General features: G+C 48.6%; 1 protein-coding gene across 3 annotated transcripts in view; it reads left to right on the top strand.

Moving 5' to 3' along the window:
- The window catches only part of TMEM94 (transmembrane protein 94), a 122,093-nt gene that overhangs the window by 94,287 nt on the left and 9,172 nt on the right, over positions 1-18,634 (top strand). For all 3 annotated transcript variants that reach the window (XM_075903686.1, XM_075903687.1, XM_075903685.1), the window contains 10 exons: positions 3,711-3,813; positions 8,283-8,500; positions 10,284-10,465; positions 10,663-10,801; positions 11,517-11,632; positions 13,625-13,724; positions 14,980-15,088; positions 16,422-16,611; positions 17,371-17,448; positions 18,378-18,463. In XM_075903686.1, coding sequence (XP_075759801.1) covers positions 3,711-3,813; positions 8,283-8,500; positions 10,284-10,465; positions 10,663-10,801; positions 11,517-11,632; positions 13,625-13,724; positions 14,980-15,088; positions 16,422-16,611; positions 17,371-17,448; positions 18,378-18,463 — 1,321 coding nt within the window. The remainder of the gene's footprint in view (positions 1-3,710; positions 3,814-8,282; positions 8,501-10,283; positions 10,466-10,662; positions 10,802-11,516; positions 11,633-13,624; positions 13,725-14,979; positions 15,089-16,421; positions 16,612-17,370; positions 17,449-18,377; positions 18,464-18,634) is intronic.

The following is an 18,634-nucleotide window of genomic DNA, read 5'->3' as shown; positions in this document are numbered from 1 at the left end:
GTTAATTTGACTTTTTTTTTTCACTTCAAATCCACAGTTTCTGGGGGTGAATAAGGCTTCACTGGCTCCTGGAGTGAAGTGACCCATCCAATAGTTTCATTAGTTCATTGCACCAGTGCTAGAGGTTGGAGTTACTTTTGAGAACCTCTTATTTAGGAAGAGGTTTTTTTTTTAACACAAGCCCATATCCAATGCAAAAGTTGTCTGACTCACTTTTACAGACTCGCTATAGCTCAGTTAGCCCATCTCTGGCCCTACAAGAAAACAGCTTGATTCAGTAATGACCACAGCTAGAACACTGTGGGATGTCGTCCCCCCTCACTAGAATCATAGTATCGTAGGGCTGGAGGAGACCTCAGGTGATCGAGTCCAGCCCCCTGCCCAAAGCAGGACCAACCCCAACTAAATCATCCCAGCTGGGACTTAAAAACCTCTAGGGCTGGAGATTCCACCACCTCCCTAGGTAACCCATTCCAGTGCTTCGCCCGCCTCCTAGTGAAATAGTTTTTCCTAATATCCAACCTAGACCTCTCCCACTGTAACTTGAGACCATTGCTCCTTGTTCTGCCATCTGTCACTACTGAACAGCCTCTCTCCATCGTCTTTGGGACCTCCCTTTAGGAACTTGAAGGCTGCTATCAAATCCCCTCTCACTCTTCCCTTCTGCAGACTAAATAAGCCCAAATCCCTCAGCCTCTCCTTGCTATGCCAGGTGGGAGCAGGGATTTTACCTAGCTTGCTGCTAGGAGCCTAGTAAGGAGTCTCATGCTTTATAAATCAGTGTAATCTGGCAGGGCATGCATGTAAATTAGTGAACAGTGACAGTGTTTAATACCCATCCATAGCCATTTTTGAAGGATCCCACTTCTTGTTCGCTAATAGTCATGTTCCCATGACAGGTTATTAATATATCTTGATAGCCGAGGGGGGTTTTAGTTGTTTCCTTGTGCTGCGAGGCATCTGATTTGTACATCTTTGTGGGCAGATTGGAATGGTACATGCACTGTGTCACTGGCGTTAACTTTTACAGAGCGAATGTAAGGTGGGCTGAGCAAGGTGCTCTTGATACTGAACAGCGTCTATGCGAGACGGAAAGCAGAAATACATATGCACACCAGCAGCTGCGTGTTCACTCCCCAGCTCCTACTCTGCGTATAAGACTTGGACTTTGCAGGGTTCAGCTCGCATCTCCTGCCCTTTTGTTCACAGCAGAGCCCATCTGACCATGCATTCAAGATGGGGAGGATTTAAAGTTTTTACAGTAAAATTAACCCAGGCTTCATACAAGCTGTCCATTGTGTTTCTCTAACAAGCCCCCTCTTTCACATTCTGCTCTTGCTGCATTCAGATGTTTGTTATGCTGATAAACTCAGTGTGGGGGGTCTATTTTTAGTACACAGCAGAGAGCTGGTATGTTTTGGAAAATCCTCTAGTGTTCAGGAAGGTCCCCACCTGGTTTGTCTGAATGGATATTCTTGGCTCTTGACCTCATTGGCTAGCATAAATGTCTGCACTCAGCAGCAATGCCTGCAGGAAGTCTTTACGTTTACTTTTTGGAAGTGATTTTTTTTTTTAGATCAGTTTTGAAGCTATTGGGGGCAGAGTCACTGAGCAGCTGGAGGAGGGAATCGAATTAACCTTGACAGTGAATGATATGTGCATGTAATGTTAATGTTTCCACGTGAGATAACGAGGGCCAGGAACGCTGGAGGGTAGGCAGGACCTCCATCCTTGACTTTTAATCTACCTCCCATGCCCTGGTCTTTTACCAGATAAGTGAAAATCACAAGATGATCTAACACACCCAAACCCAGCAGGATGAGTTGGAGGTTATTGGTCAGCTTTCAAGAATCCTAGAATTAGAATTCTCCTGGTCAGTGGGGGTGATTCTCTGCAAGGGATGTTAGAAGTAATTTAATTTAGTAATCGTGTACCTGCAACAATTCTTAGTGGTTACATGATTATTTGATGGCCCCTGGGGGCAGGGCTGGCAACCAGTGCACTCCTGGCCCAACTCCTGGGGACCCGCCTGCCATCCTGTGCTGCTGCCTCTGTATCAAAGGTGGCAGCGCGGGGTGGCAGGCTGGGAGCCTGTCCAAGAGGGAAGCCAATTTAAAAATCAGATACAGAGCATCAGTGTGGGGTGGCAACGCCCCCTGTCCACGGGGGACCCCACACTCCCCACAGACAGAGGCTGCTCCATGGGATGCCAGAGCAGGTTCTGTCTGCAGGGGGCTTGGACCCCTGTGTGCTGCTGCCTCTCATACAGAGGCAGCAGTGCAGAGTGGCTGACAGCCCCCCCTGCGTTCTCTTCATTTAAAACTCGGATCCGTGGGCTGGGAGGAGGGGGTGTTGTGGTTAACCAGGACAGTTAACTAATTAGCAATAGCTTATTGGTTGAACGGTTATCTACTGACATCCCTATTCTCTACACAGCTTCAGAGGGGTAGCTGAGTTAGTCTGTAACAGGAAAAACTTAAAAAACGAATAGTCCTGTAGCACCTTAAAGACTAACAAAACGTGTAGATTATATCATGAACTTCCGTGGGCACAGCCCACTTCTTCAGATGAAGTGTGGGCTGGCTCCCACACTACCTTTCACGTCCTAATGATATAACCAACCAACCAAAGAATGGAGATGCTAATTGTTCTTATCAGCCTCTTGTAACTACTTGAACCTCTACTCACTGTCTCTCTTTTTTTTCCCTCCCCTTCTTTTTTCCCCTCCTCCTCCCGGATTGTGCTCATGAAAGCTCATGATACCATCTACATGTTTTGTTAGTCTTTAAGATGCTATGAGACTATTCGTTGTGTGTTAAGTGTTTCCTGTTTTCTACAATGCATCTTCTAGAGCATGGGTTCCCAAACTGGGGGCTTGAAGAAATTCCAGGGGGGGCACAAGGCAACCCAGCTTCCCTCCCCCCATCAAGTTTTGCTGCCCCGGTCAGTTCCCCGCTTTTTTGTTTTGTTTTTTGTGCTCAACAAGTTTTGCTATGGGGGAGGGGATAGGTGAGGGTTTGTCAAAAATCAAAAAGGGGGTGTGATGCCGAAAAGTTTGGGAACCCACTGCTAGAGCTTTTGTCCAGCCTTGCTTTAAATGCCCCAAGCAGCAATCATTCATCACACAAATTCTTCTGTGATGACCATGACACCTAGCTCTCATCTCCTGCTTTTTATCGATAGATCTCAGAGCACTTTATAAAGGTCAGTGTCTATATCTGAGGCACAGGCAGGTGAAGTGACTTGCTGGGCTAATGAGTAGAGCCCCAGATCCCTGACTCCTAGTCCCATGCCTAGACCATGTTGCCTCCAATGTGATAGACTCCAGTCAAATGGTTTTCACTATAAACGATCCCCTGCTATTCAACTCACATTTCCCATTGCTTAGTTTCATTTTGTGACTCCTGATTATACCCTGATTTGGAGGAGCAGCATTGCAGTGTAAGGGGAGAGGTACTGGAACTGGCTAGCAGGTCCATAATTTACCACTAGCTCAGTTAACTTGAAGCCAAACCTGCGTCATCTCATCTTGAATAGTCTCTGTCCAGTAGCTGATACACTCTGGACCTGGCCAGCGGGTGTACTCGGCAGATCAGGACATTTTGTCTTATTGTGGGCTGCATTGTAGTGTTTTGTTGTCAAATGAGCCATTGCATTGAATCCCTTGGCTGAGAATGTACACGTGAGACACCTACCTGTTTTTTTTCTAGGCACTGAGCAGATGCTTTCTCATGGGACAGCTGACATAATTCTTGAGGCCTGCACAGACTTCTGGGATGGTGCTGATATCTACCCCCTCTCCGGTTCTGACAGGTGGGTGGCATTACCATCTTGACAGAAGGAGTTGCTGGTTTAAAATTAATTACTGGATAGAATTATGGTTATATTAAGGCTCCACATAACAATACTTTATAAGCCATTTATAAATAATACAGCTGTTATAAGCATATTATAAACATAAGTTAGCTGTAATTGGATATAAGCACATTGTTAAGGGATTATAAGGTTATAAGCAATCTATTGTTCTGTTGGACTCTAACAATTTACAAATCATTTATTAAAATATTTGTTCATCATTTATAAGCCCCTAATACATTGTTTATAAATGGAATCTTACTGTAATGCCCAAGAATTCTAAACAAGTCAAGTGATGATGTCAATAGAATTTGCTTTGGTTATCACTGGGAAGTTCCATATCTGCATACAAAGTACATTCATGCTCTTGGTAGTATTTTGCTGTGGTAGATTTGGTGCTCCCCGAGCCATTACTGTCACCTCTTGTCATTTGTTGTTTCTGTTGAATCTTAATCTATTTGCTAAAGTATTTGCCTCTTGTAGCGCAAAAGATCAGTTCCTGATTTTTGTTGTACTGCCATTCCCTTGGGCTCCTGTATCTAACCATCTTTGAGTGTTAAGAAAGACCTGTTCCTTTTTGGAATATTTCTTTTATGGGGCATTGATCGACAACTTCTTGTTAAGAGTAGTTGTGGCCCAGCCTACTGCTGCAAATTCAAAACAAACATGGAACTTTAAGCTACTCTAATGACTGCATGTTGAGAATGTGCCTTTAAATGCAGCTATTTGAAACTGTTCCCCTGGCATATTGTGAGTGCTGGGGGCGGGGGCAGGGGAGAACTCTTTGTTTAACTTACATTGGCTTTGTATTGCTGCACCATACAAATCTACATACTATTGTCATGGGTCAGGGCTAGCTGCACCTATTGCTCCTCTCTGTATGAGTTTACTTCCTCCAGACCATAGGCCTTGAGCCTTTGCATTCCGGGGTAGAATTCTATGATGCTACAGCATTCAATATACCAACTGTGATTGCTCAGATGGTCCAACTGGGTTCAGCTGTCTGCTGTTCTTTCCTTTGGAATCTGTGACCAGTGGCAAATAGTGTGACCCAAAGCAGTCTTCTTAAAACAATGTATTGTCTAATCTTAACTGTAGGGGCATAGTGTAACAGGAGAAATGGGTTTTTAAAACAGTAAATAGTCTATATGCATATCTGTCTGAGCTAACAGCTTGGGTAGAATCATAGAATCATAGGACTGGAAGGGACCTCGAGAGGTCATCGAGTCCAGCCCCCCGCCCTCAAGGCAGGACCAAGCTCCGTCTACACCATCCCTGACAGATGTCTATCTAACCTGTTCTTAAATATCTCCAGAGAGGGAGATTCCACCACCTCCCTTGGCAATTTATTCCAATATTTGACCACCCTGACAGTTAGGAATTTTTTCCTAATGTCCAATCTAAACCTCCTCTGCTGCACTTTAAGCCCATTACTCCTTGTCCTGTCCTCAGAAACCAAGAGGAACAAATTTTCTCCTTCCTCCTTGTGACACCCTTTTAGATATTTGAAAACCGCTATCATGTCCCCCCTTAATCTTCTTTTTTCCAAACTAAACAAGCCCAGTTCATGAAGCCTGGCTTCATAGGTCATGTTCTCTAAACCTTTAATCATTCTTGTCGCTCTTCTCTGTACCCTTTCCAATTTCTCCACATCTTTCTTGAAATGTGGCACCCAGAACTGGACACAGTACTCCAGCTGAGGCCTAACTAGTGCAGAGTAGTGCGGCAGAATGACTTCACGAGTTTTGCTTACAACACACCTGTTGATACAACCTAGAATCATATTTGCTTTTTTTGCAACAGCATCACACTGTTGACTCATATTCAACTTGTGGTCCACTATGACCCCTAGATCCCTTTCCGCCATGCTCCTTCCTAGATAGTCGCTTCCCATCTTGTATGTATGGAACTGATTGTTCCTTCCTAAGTGGAGCACTTTGCATTTCTCTTTATTAAACCTCATCCTGTTTGCCTCTGACCATTTCTCTAACTTGCTAAGGTCATTTTGAATTATGTCCCTATCCTCCAAAGAAGTTGCAACCCCACCCAGTTTGGTATCATCTGCAAACTTAATAAGCGTACTCTCTATCCCAATATCCACATCATTGATGAAGATATTGAACAGTACGGGTAGACCTGTCTTATCCCAAATCCTCTTCATCTCTGGCACATTTGCTCCCTTGAGAAGTGTGTGTCATTAAACTCTCAAGCGTCCTCTGAGCTCCCTGTGCCTCTGACATGGGCTGAGATCTACCTGGCGAAACCTGTTTAGTGAATCCAGTTGGACGGTTGCATAACAGCTCCAGCATTGTCCACCCAGTGTTTACTCACATCTTGTTGGTGAATTAACCCCACATACTCATTCAATGAACCTCTGGCAATAAGCACACAATTACATAACACATCCATCACAGACAGCTCCAGTTCCATCACAAGTACACTACATTAGTCTGTTTACCTGCTCCCTGTGTGCATCGTCACTATCCCTGACAGCCTAGGTGGGAAACATAAGGCCCCGGGGCTGGATGTGGCCCTTGGCTTGCCTGGATCTGGCCCCCAAGGCTCAGGGCTCCTCTGCCAGCATTGGGGTGTCCATGCTGATGTTCCAACTTCCTGAGGTCCCCTGTGAGGCTGAAGCACACAAAATCTACTAGCCTGGGCCTCCCTAGGCTCTGGTGTGTGAGGAGAATGTGGGGAGTGTCTTTCTCCTCCTTGGTCAGTTGAGTTATACAAGCTACAAGAAAATATCTCTTAGACCAATCTCTGATCAATGTTAGAAACAAACTTGCAGGATTGATCCATGAAACTTACATTGTTGGTTTCCTCCAACTCCGAGCTCTGAGGAGTTATACTCAGGGCTCGACAAATACACTCGCCCGCTCGCCCGTGGCGAGGAGATTTTACCAGCTGGCGAGTGCAGAGGCAGACTGGCTGGGTGGGCCGTTGTGACGGGCTGGCTGAAGCCCGTACTACGGGCGGCACGGCCCCGTCCGATCCGCTGGCCGGCGGAGGAGCAGAGCGCTGCCGGGGAGGAGGAAGTGCGGCGATTCTTGCCACCAGGGTGCTTGCATTAGCTCCAGTGCGAGGAGGCGGGGCGCGAGCCAGAGGGCGGGATGCCCGCAGGACGTGGCCCCACCGATTTTAAAGGGCTGCGGCAGCTTGGCTCTGGCCGCGTGTCCCTGGGAGCTGGCTGCAGCGCAGCCAGGCCCCGCCCCGCCGGCTCCAGTCCTGCCACAACCCCAGCCCCCTTGCCGGCGAGAGACCGTTCCCTGTTGACCGCTGCTGTACCCACCCCGCGCCCCTTTGTCTCCGCGCCGCCCGTTCCCCACATCGCCCATTCCCCATGCTGCCCCTGCTCCCCTGCACCCCGGACCCCCTGCTCTCCCTCTTCCCTGTGACTCTCTGACTCTGCGCCACCCTTGCACCCCGCATGCTGCTCCCCCTGATCCCTGCCCCCCAGCTCTGTGTTGCCCGTTCCTTGCACTGCCTCTAGACCCCGATCCCTCTGCCCCTCCCCTTCCCTGTGTCCCATTCCCTGTGCCTCCACCACATCCTGCTCCCCCGAACCCTGTGTCCCTCTGTGCCTCCTGTTTCCCGCCCCACCCCGTATACCCCCCACTGTTCCCTGCACCCCTCTGGCTCTGTGCTGTCCCTGCACCCTGCTCCCCCTGTGGGTTGGGAGTGAGGGGTGCTTGTCCATAGGGAGGGGCTGGACAGGGCAGGGAAAAGGCTGCTGTGATCCAGCAGCAGTGAAAGGAGAAGTTCACTTGAAGCGCCTTTGCCTTTATGGAAAAAAAAATGAATATGCTATTTGCTATTTATAGGGCTAAAAAGCCGGGACAAATACGAAAACAAACGAACAACCCCCCCCCCCCCCCATTGCAAAATGCAAATGTGCAGACACCTGCAGGGGAGGGACCAGCACCAGAGGAGAGAGGCAGGGCAGGTGTGAGGAGGAGGTGTTAGGAGCGGGGATGAGGAGGAGTAGCTCACATGAGCAGAGTGCGGCTACTGGAGGAGTGGGCACGGGGGAGAGACAGGCTGGTGGAGGGGGGCAAGTCTCAGGAAGGCTGAGGGCAGTGAGAAGGGCAGGAGTCAGGACAGCAGAGGAGGGTGAGGGGTTGGGGGGCAGCAGGCACCAGGGGAGCTGATGGAGCAAGGGGAGGAGATATGGCAGCAGAGGGAAAAGGTAGAGGTTTATAAGATATTTATTAATAACTTGGGTGATACTTATTAATAACTTATTAGTAATTACTGTTTTTATTCTTATTAGGAATTTATGCTATTAAAAAAACACTTTTTGAGGGGGAGGGTGGCAAGTCCCTTTTTTGTCTGGCGCGTAGGGTTTTCCATAATTTGTTGAGCCCTGGTTATACTGATGGCAGAATGGCAGCATGCCTCTCATAGCTCTTGTCTCTTCGATGCAGGAAGAAAGTATTGGATTTCTACCAGCGAGCATGTCTCTCAGGCTATTGTTCTGCCTTTTCCTACAAGCCAATGCACTGTGCCTTGTCCTCCCAGCTCAATGGCAAGTGCATAGAACTGGTGCAGGTCCCTGGACAGAATGCCATCTTCACATCCTGTGACCTTCCTGGGACTGTGCCCATCAAACAGAGCAGCAGGAGAAACAGCTGGAGCTCTGATGGTATGTCTCTCCCCTTCTCTTGGGGATGTAGGTCTCTAGTTTCTGGTCAGTCTAAAGCTGTAGCAGCTGTCTTCAAAGCATTTCTTATGTAAATATACCTACATTTGCAAGACAATAGTTAGACTTCAGAGTAGTCTAATTATTAGAGCAAAGGGGACTGAGTTCTGTTCCTGGCTTTGCATCTGTGCAATCTTATGCAAGTTACTTATGCTGGGTTTTTCCGTGGGGTCAGGAATTCCTTTTGGTTTCCTCAGAAGACCTGTGCCATTAATCCCTCTGTGCCTCGGTTCCCCATTCTGTAAAATACAGTAATATGGCCTCATGTGGGAGTTGGGATGCAAGATTAGCAAGTGTTTTGTTGTACAATTTCTCTTGCAACACCAAGATCCCTTACTGTATTCTGCAGTGAAATCATGTTAATAACAGCCAGATCTGGTAAAGGAAGCCTGTCAGTCTAAATCTATAACAGATCATTTTGGAGCCATTGCAGCATCCCCAGAGAGAACATGTTTAATCTAATGACTTGAGATCAGCTTAGTGATGAAAATGACTAGTCGAATCACTACTCAACTAGTCGCTTCCCCCCACTTCCCACTGCCTCTGTATCAGAGGCACCAACTGCGGGGGGAAGGAGCCAGTGCTGGGGGGAGCTGGCTAAAAAGCCATTCCCCATAGCACTATCTCCGTGGGGAGTGTGATGGCGCGTTGGGGGTCCCCCGTCTCCTGCACCCCGAAATGGCACAAACAGACTCTACCAGCCAGTGGAATTGAGGGTGGTTTATTGCTCCTCCAGGATACAGCATAGCACAGATGTAATCTGGTTACAGGAACTGGGGCTAAGAGGCCTCAGTGCTCCCCTTGAGATAGGGGAGTCCCAGCCCCCCTCCTCAGCTCCTTCTCCCCTGCTTTCCAGACAGGAACCAACCAACTCTCTTCCAGCCCTGCCCCCCAGCCAGGGCAGCATTCCACCTTCCTTTGTTCCTCTCCATGGGGGGTGTCTGGTTTAACAAGTTTGGCATTACCTTTGCATAGTGAGGTTTTCCCTGCTGGGTCTTGCTCCAGACAGCAGGGGTCACCACAGCCCAGCAAGTACCCCCACTACGTCACAGGGAGGCATTGAAGAAACCACTCATGCGGGATCCTGACTGCTGTGCCTCTCCCTTTGAAATGTACAAGAGCTGCGGGTGGAGAGGCGCAGCAGTTGGGACCCACGCAAGCAGGGACTGCTTTGGTCTCCACTCGCGTGAGTTCCCCACTGCGCTTCTTCCTTTGTAATGTACAAGAGCCGCTCAACTACTCGATTCCATTGACTACCCAATTAGCAGATTAAGCTAAATTTAACATCCCTAGATCAGCTCCCCTTCAGTTTCATGGCTGTCAGCTTCCACCAGTCTTGCTGTGTTGTTTAAGCACAGTATGATGTCCTTAAAATGCATATGTATACATTAGGCAGCACATGTACTGTGCCCTCCCTACCCTTTCTTGAAACTAACTAGCAACCTTTGTTTTGTTTTTTTCCTTCCTATGCTGTGTATGTGTTTGCACTGTGTTCTTGGCTGCATGTTTGGGTCTTTAAAACTCCTTTTGTGACCATGTATGTTTGGGCACATGAGTGTCTTGTCACCCGTCCATCTGTACACGTGTGCTTGCATATTTCTGCACATATTGGTACTTGTCTCCACATGGTCATGTCTCATTATCTGTGTCCATGCGTGTCTCTGTGTGCATGCACGTGTGGGGGTTTGCGTCTCAATGTGATTGTGTATTGTTTGCATGCCTGAAGAAGGGATCGGGGAAGTGATAGAGAAGGAGGATTGTATCCAGGCTCTGAGTGGCCAGATCTTCATGGGAATGGTCTCGTCTCAGTACCAGGCCCGACTTGACATCGTCCGCCTCATTGATGGGCTGGTCAATGCCTGTATTCGTTTTGTCTACTTTTCCCTGGAAGATGAACTGAAGAGTAAGGTAGGCTACGTCTGCTCCCTTTCTAAACTTGCATGGTCCCTGCCTTGACTGGCTTAAGAGTTCATCCCAAATACAATCCGAGAGTAACCCTATCCAGCTGCCTAATTGGCGGTCTCAGTGGCACATGAAGGTCACAAGGCTTCTGTATCTGTTGGTCCCTGCATCAGCTCTGTAAAATCTTGTGTGCTGTCTCCTAGGTGTTTGCTGAGAAGATGGGGCTGGAGACTGGCTGGAACTGCCATATATCCTTAACGCCCAATGGAGATGTGCCTGGGTCGGAGATTCCTCCCTCTAGCCCCAGCCATGCAGGATCTTTGCATGATGACCTGAATCAGGGTGAGCGAACTGCCCTCTGGGAAAGGTGGTTGTAAGACTCGGGTGGAGAATGTCTGCCTGTAGGGGCAGTGATGTATGGTGAGCAAGATGGGATGCTTTGGTTGGGCTCCATGCTGCGCTGCTGCTTTGAAATGCCACGTGGAGCCAGGATCTTGGGCTCCACGTGGCATTTCAGCAGAACCTGGGATCAGCTGGGGACTCCGCAACTGACCACAGGTTCCATGGGGCATTTCCCCAGAACCCAAAGTCAGCTGGGAACTCCCCATCTGATCCTGGGTTCCACGGAAATGTCGCGCTGGAGCCTGGGATTAGCTGGGGAGTCCCCACGTGGCAGTGCCGCACAGCTGATCCCGGGCTCAGCTGTGCAGTGCTGCCTCTTTGAAGTACCCCCCTTTTCCCCTCCTTGCTGCTTCTATCTGGTGGAGGCTGTGTGTATGGGTGTGTGTGTGGGGGGGGGGGGGGGGGAATCGACTAGTCTTTAACATCCCTACCTCATGCATCTGCCTCCAAACAGATTAGTCATCTAAAAATATTTTATTTTAAGAGACTATTGGGAGGAGATCTGACTGCAGCTATCCTAGAAAATCTGGGCTTGTGTTTCCAGGCTTCCACAGTTCCACGTGAAGGTGCTGTGTGCTTTGCAAGGTCACATGGCTGGGAATGGTGCCATATAGACAGGGTTGTATTTATTTACCACTCTTTCTCACCACTCCAGTCTCTCGAGATGATGTGGAGGGTCTTCTGCTGATGGAAGAGGAAGGGCCCTTGGATCTCATCAGCTTTCAGCCAACAGACAGTGATATCCCCAGCTTCCTGGAGGACTGCAACAGGGTGAATGTGTATTTTCTCCTTTGAGTGCTTGCTCATATTCCTTCCATGTTAGCTGTGTGCTCATCATCCACACAGGTGCCAGAAGTTTTTCCCTCAATAGGAGACCTGTTCTGGAGTTCCCTGGGGTGGCACCTGTGTGGCATGATATTAGGAGAGCTACAACTCGCCCATACTTCAGTTCCTTCTTACCACCAGTGACTGTGCATGGAACACATCTTTACTCTAGGAAAGTTTTGCCTTGCGCTGTTCATTTGAGCTTTACTGTGTATAGCTTAGTTTTAGTCGTTTTCCTTCCCTTAGTGTGTAGGTGAAGTTAGTAAGTCCCCATGAAGTGTGCATCACCCACAAGAGGGTGCAAACCGGAGGAGCATTTGGCCCGGAAACCTCAGTATCGGGTGCATCGTAGCAGTATATCCTCTGTGCAGACTTACACTTGTGAGATCTGTCATTGCGAGGATGGGTGCTGATCTCCAGTGTATGGATCCATGACTTCACCCAGCACATTTTGTCCCAGCAACACACATGGTCCCAATCCCACTCATGACACCAATAGTCAAGCATTCAGCATTACGGTTTAACAGTTATTTCGAGAGAAGGGTTTTCTTTCGAAATAACACTGCTACACGGGGCGTTTTATTTCACAATAATGCGATCTCAAAATGGCGGCCGGACGCGATTATGCTCATTAAGCGTGGGATATTTAAATCCCGCGCTTCAGTAGCAATTTCAGTACACTACATTTGCATCCCTATCTCAAGATAGGGAGCAAGTGTAGACGTACCCTATGAGTGCCAGGAGATTAAGGAGTTGAGATGAACTGTGTTTATAGAACTGCCCAGGAGGATGGAAGGAGAAACTAGGCTTATCTCTTTCCTTCTGGAGTCCCTACCCTTCCTCCTCCAAGTGTGTGTTGAGGGACGTGCTTGGCAGTCTATGCTGTCAGGAAACAACTTCTCCCTCCCCCATCTTGGGCTGTAGCAGGTCCTGTTGGAGCAGATCAATGACTGGGAATTGCTGCTTTTCTACAGCAGAAGGCCTTATGGCTCTCTCAAGTTTGGGAGATGGCACGTAGCTTTACTGGCCTCTTAGAGACGTACACATAAAACCACTCCAGTATTTTAGAAAATGAACACTTACCCTTTTTAAATTTCAGGGGGGTTGCACTGAAATACCCCCTCCTATCCATGCACTAGGAGACAACAGAGTCCCTAAGACCCTGGCAAATCCTTGCACAGGAGGAGGTACCCTTCTCTCACTGGCTCAGTCTCTATTGCCACCTTCTCTCTGGAGCCAATCCCCCCATTCCTTTTTTCACGTTCATATCTCGCTTCCGCTCCATCAAACAGCCTCTCTCTCTTCCGCTCATCCCTGGCCGTTCCCTTCCCTGTGGGGGCAGCCCTTATGCAAAGTGGTTCCTTTGGCCCAGGAAGGCGAGCTCCAGCAGCAGGGTTAGCCTGACATCCACTCTGGACCAGGGGCTGCCCATGAACCTAGGCAGACTAGGCAGTTGCCTAGGGTGCCACCGGCCTGGGCGCCTGATGATGACATCACAGGGAGCCGGGATGCCCCGTGATTACATCACGGCCATTGACGGCCAAGCAGGCAGGGGCGCCAATCACGTCTTCTGCCTAGGGTGCCAGCTGCCGCAGCCGGCCTTGGGCCGCTCCTGCTCTGGACTCTGTTGGTTGTCCTGGACTGATGATCTGAGTTGAGCGGAGTGATTCGATCTCTTTCTAATGCAATGTCTGAATCAGCATTCTGGCTGGATTGTCAAATGCTCCAAGGGGCAAATAGTGAATCATGGGGGAGAGCATGTGCCACTTGGCATGTGAATTGCAAGGTCATGCTTCATCAGGAGCCTTGTTTTACTTTCTCTTAAGAAAGCCAAGCTCTCTTCCTGTGGACAACAGTTTAAGCCTGACCCTGCAATCACAGGATATTAATTTACGATTTTTCTTCTGCTTCCTTAATCTTGTTCTTCTTTCCCTACAGGCCAAACTTCCACGAGGGATCCACCAGGTGAGACCTCACCTGCAGAACATTGACAATGTGCCTTTGCTGGTGCCTCTCTTTACGGATTGCACCTCAGAGAGTAAGTGACCACTAGGCTGAGTTTGTCCTGCACATCAGCTGTCAAACACCTTCTCCAGCCAGTTGCTGAGATTCATGAGAGCATAGAAGGGGTGGGGAGACCCTGCAGAAAACTGGGAAGGGAATTCTGGGTGGATGAGCCTCCATAGCAGTCTTGTGTGGTGATGGTCAGATCCTGTTCCATTTTGTAGTCCATGGAAATTTCACCATTGACTTGCTGTGGTGAGCACAACCTCTGAGAAACTCTCCCTGCTATTAGCTTCAATAGCAGTTATAGAAGTGAGTGTCTACAATATTGCTGTCCATTACTTAATAATAAGTGTTAGCAACTTGGAAGCTTTGGTCTCTCTCCTTGCAGTGATCGTTTGCTGACATGGCTCAGAAACCACTTTCCTGAAGTAAATTCCTATGGTGGCAGGTGCTATTAGTGATATCTGAGTGCCACTAGCTTTCTGTACGACTCCGTTTATATCCCTTCCCTTCTCAGTGCCTTAGTTCCTTCAGCTATAAAAAGGGGATAGTGCTGCTTGTGATTGTGAGTAAAGGAACTAAGTTTTGCATGAAAGTCACTATTTAAGTGGAAACTCCTTATTTTAAATGATCTCCCAGATATTTTTTAACGAGGACTTTTTGCTCTGCAGCCAAGTCCGTGCTATAATTGCAAGCCCAAGGAATGGTTCCTCTGGCTCTTCCATCCCCGTCACCCATCCATCCTCCTCCCTTCCTTTCATCTTCAGGCAGGTGCACAGGGTGCCATGAGAGCAGTTATTTCTTTCCAAGGGATATAGGCTGAGCTGGGATTAGATCACAAGCTCCTGTCCTGAAAGCTTAGTGAAGTGAGAGTAGGACTTTTGCCTTCCCTTTATTGGAGGCTGGCTCATAGAACTTCCTGGTGGGTGAATGCAGTGTGGGAAGAAGAGGGTTTGTATGAACAATTCAAATAGGTCTGTTCTGGAGGGTCTGTTTTTGATGTTGGCTTATAATTCATTGGGGAATTCCTAGTAAATGTGAAGAGCAATATCTTTTAACCTCGCATTGTATATTTTAAAGGTCAGAAAGCTGAAGGGCTTAGCCTTTCTTGCCTGAGGGACCTCAGTTTCAAAGAGCAGTCTTGAGGCTGTTGATTGAATAACCTTTCACAGGTTTAACTGTCTGCCTTCAGAAATGAAAATCCGGGGCAGAGGCGATTTAAAGCGTGCTGGTGTCAGTACATGCTGTGATAAGGCATTAAGTCTTCCTTTGTCATTCTCTTGCAGCCATGTGCGAGATGATCAAGATCATGCAGGAGTACGGAGAGGTGACCTGCTGTCTGGGGAGCTCTGCCAACCTGCGGAACAGCTGCCTCTTCTTGCAGAGTGACATCAGGTGGGAAAGCCAGGTCTGGACTCCTCAGGCTGCCTGGTGGTGGGCAGTGCAGCACTGGATGTGTGCGAGGAAATCACACAAGCCTGTTTTTTCTTCTATGAGAGGTTTTTGAAGCCACCTGTTTTAGGGTGGGGTGATTGCTCATGTCGTCTTCTAATGATACCAATGAATTTAATAATGTAGCTTAGTTTGTGGGAATAAATTATTTGGAAAGGGAGTTAGACCCACATTTTAGAGGTGTGTGCGGAAAGCACCTGATCTGCACTATACAGGTCCGGCTCGTGTGCAAATTTCCACACTTCCACGCTTACTTTTGCACATGTGTTTTACAAAGAATTGGAGAACTTCTTTGTATAAATGTTGCAAACATAGATGCATATGGTTAGCTGGGTGTCTGTATATAAATGTTCTATCTGAATAGAGGCCAGATATCGGTGTGTTCCACAAGAAATGCACTTGTTAAGTGTTTGTTATGGACACTTTTAAAAAGGGGCCTAAAGGATATAAGAGCATTCTGGTTTTAAACACTACACATAAAGGGTAAAATTGACTACAATCGTTTTTGAAAATTAGTAATATGCTTTGTTTTTATATCAATGTTCTTGCCCCACTTGTTCCTTTTGTGCACATGCCATGATGTCTCCAAGGTAAAATTACAATATTTTATCTACTCCTTTGTTTAGGTAAACTTATTAAACCCATGAGAGACATTTTGGGCATAATCTATCCGCATTATTACTTGTGTACTTTGCCCGAGTCATGTTAGACATTGATAGTATCAAGGATCATTTCCAGGGGCGCATAGTGCATCACTTTCTCATTTGGCAGTCAGTAAATTTGCATTGCTTCTATGGAATGAAAGATTGACCAATGATTCCAAGAGAACCAGGCTGTCACACTGTGTGTGCTGGACTGTATTTGTCATTGGCTGATCTGCCTCTCACCATAATGAGTCAGATCAGTTATAAACTGACCTCAAAATGGTGCAGAGGTGAAGCGTGATCTTGGATCATCACACCCCACACCGTCAAGGAGCCTGATTTTCAGAAAGTGCTGGGCTCCTAACTCCTATAAACCAGATTGGAGGCCCCCCGAAGAGGGGCATCCAAAATCATTAGTCACTTCTGAAATTCTTGGTGTTAATTGAAAACCAGTGCTACTTGTGTTCCTAAATCCATTAGGCACTTTTGAAACGCCCACAGTGAGCCATGGGTGATGTATCTACAACATGTAGTGTGTGAATATACATGCTGTGTACTTGACCTTTAGTACATACATGATTTTCTTCCCATGTGGTGATGCCTTCCTTACCATTGCACTGTTGTCTGTGCAGCATCGCGTTGAATCCTCTCTATCCATCCCGCTGCTCCTGGGAGACTTTCGGCTACACCACAAGCACTAACATGACACAAGTCTCCGATGACCTTACACCCCTGCAGCTCTCAGGCCATCTCAATAGCTTGCCCTGCTCCTTGTCCTTCCACCAGGAAGAGAGCATCAGCATCATCCGACTTATAGAACAGGTGAGTCGGCTGTCTTCGCCCTTTGGCTCACGGAAGGTCCATGTATCCAGAGTGACAGCCACACTATGAAGGTCTCCAGTCGTAATAATCCTACCTGTCTGTCATGAAGAGTGCTGCAGGAGTCTCATTTGGCCAGTGATTAGGCCTCCCATTCAGCTTTTTTAGCCCTTGTCCACAGCACACTCTGCTGGTACCAGTTGACCTTTGCTTGGCCAGTGTTGGGGAGATACTGTACTTCCTGGCTTCTCCCTTTCCCGTGAAGCATGTCAGACACGGGAGAGCCAGGCAGTCAGTCTGAGACTCACTGCACATAGGCAAAGTGAGTGTAAAAGCTTTGCTACTCAGAGATGCACAGGCCTGTGGGAGGAGGGAATGCCTTGCAGTACCAGTATCCATGGGTAAGGAGCGTGCCTACACAGCTCTTTGGCTGGAAGAGCCTTTATTGCAAGCTTGGCATTAAATTGGGAAAGGCCAGGATGTTTGCAGAGGTTCAGTTTCAGGCTTAATTTTGCATCTCCAACCCCACCATTCCCCACCGCTGGGCTGGAGACCCCCTGGCTTGTCCCACACCATGTTTAACTCCTCTCCCTTCCCATCCTCTCCATATGACCCAGAGACTCTGCCTCAGCCACCCAGAATATTTCCGGGAGGTTGTCACTGCATGGCTGCTTCATGCCAGGTGAGCGTAAGCCCCCCGTGGGCTCCTTGCAGCAGTACCCTCCCAGTGATTGCCACGTAGGGGCTTGTGCTTTCTTGCAGGCCAGGCATGCGACATACGGGATCCGCAAGTGTTTCCTCTTCCTGTTGCAGTGCCAGCTCATGCTGGTGGTCATTCAGGTGAGCCCCCTGCCCTTGTGTTGCTTAGGGGAGGAAAGCTGGGGGATGCGAGGGTGAAATCCAGCAGGTGGGTCAGCTCTGGAAAGATGGGGTCTGGCATTCACCAGGGTTTATACTGCTCTTGTGTATCCAGTATGCTTGTTTCAGTTACACACGTTGCTGGTTGAACATAATCCTATAAATGAATACACTTTGGTGAGAGCAGTTACTGTGCTAGCTACAATAGGACTCTGGTTGCCTCATGGTCTAGTCCAGGGGTGGGCAGTAATTTTTGTGGGGGGCTACTCCAAGAAAGTGGTCAGGGGCTGCACTTTTCTGTGGAGGAGACGTGGGGTCTGGGATGGAGATTGGGTGCAGAAGGGTGCACAGGGTAAGGGACTGCCAGGAGACGGTGTGAGGTCTGAGAGGGAATTTGGGTGGAGGAGGGGGTTGTGACTATAGAGCCAGGGAGGGAGTATGGGTGCAGGAGAGGTTTCTGATCTGGGGGAGGGGCTCTAGCAGGGGGTGCAAAGTCTGGGAGGGAATTGTGACCTGGGAGAAAGGGAGAGGGGGGGGGGGTTTGGGTGGTAACCCAGGGAAGGGAAATGGGGTGCAGGGTCTGGGAGAGTGTTTGGGTGCACCAGCAGCAGACACAATTTTCTACACTCTGGGTCCTGGAGGCGCCCCCCCCCCCCCCCCCCCCACACAGTCTGGCACCTGAGGCAGCCGCCTCAATTCGCCACATGGTAAGGCCAGCCCTGGAAGTCTGACTCCAGCCTCTGCCTCCGCACAGTCCAGAGCAGCAGGCAGGGCTTTGCAGCACTTCCCAAGGCAATCCCCAGGTTCTCTAGTGTCCAGGGTGGGGCATGGGAAGAAGCAGGTGCGGGTGCGTTTGCTCTCCCAGTCCTGTTGCTGATCTTGCCTTTCCCTTTGGGGTTTTCTTTGTTCAGTTCCTCTCCTGCCTGGTGCAGCTGCCACCCATTCTGAGCACCACAGACATCTTATGGCTCTCCTGTTTCTGTTACCCGCTGCTAAGGTGAGTGAGTTGAGGGCATCTCCCTGGGTGTGTTTCCCTTTGCTGTGGCTTTGCCATTTGGAGCTAATATCTGCCAATGCCTCTCGGGGGTATTGTGAGAATTAGCTAATGTCCCTGAAGGCCTGTGAGCTCCTTGGCTGAAAGGGTCTTTGGAAATGTTGTGGGGTTGTT

The sequence above is a fragment of the Pelodiscus sinensis genome, chromosome 20 (genome assembly GCF_049634645.1).
Source record: "Pelodiscus sinensis isolate JC-2024 chromosome 20, ASM4963464v1, whole genome shotgun sequence".
Taxonomy (NCBI): Eukaryota; Metazoa; Chordata; order Testudines; family Trionychidae; genus Pelodiscus; species Pelodiscus sinensis.
The sequence above is the reverse complement of the archived record's forward strand: the minus strand, read 5'-3'. Positions and strand labels throughout refer to the sequence as shown.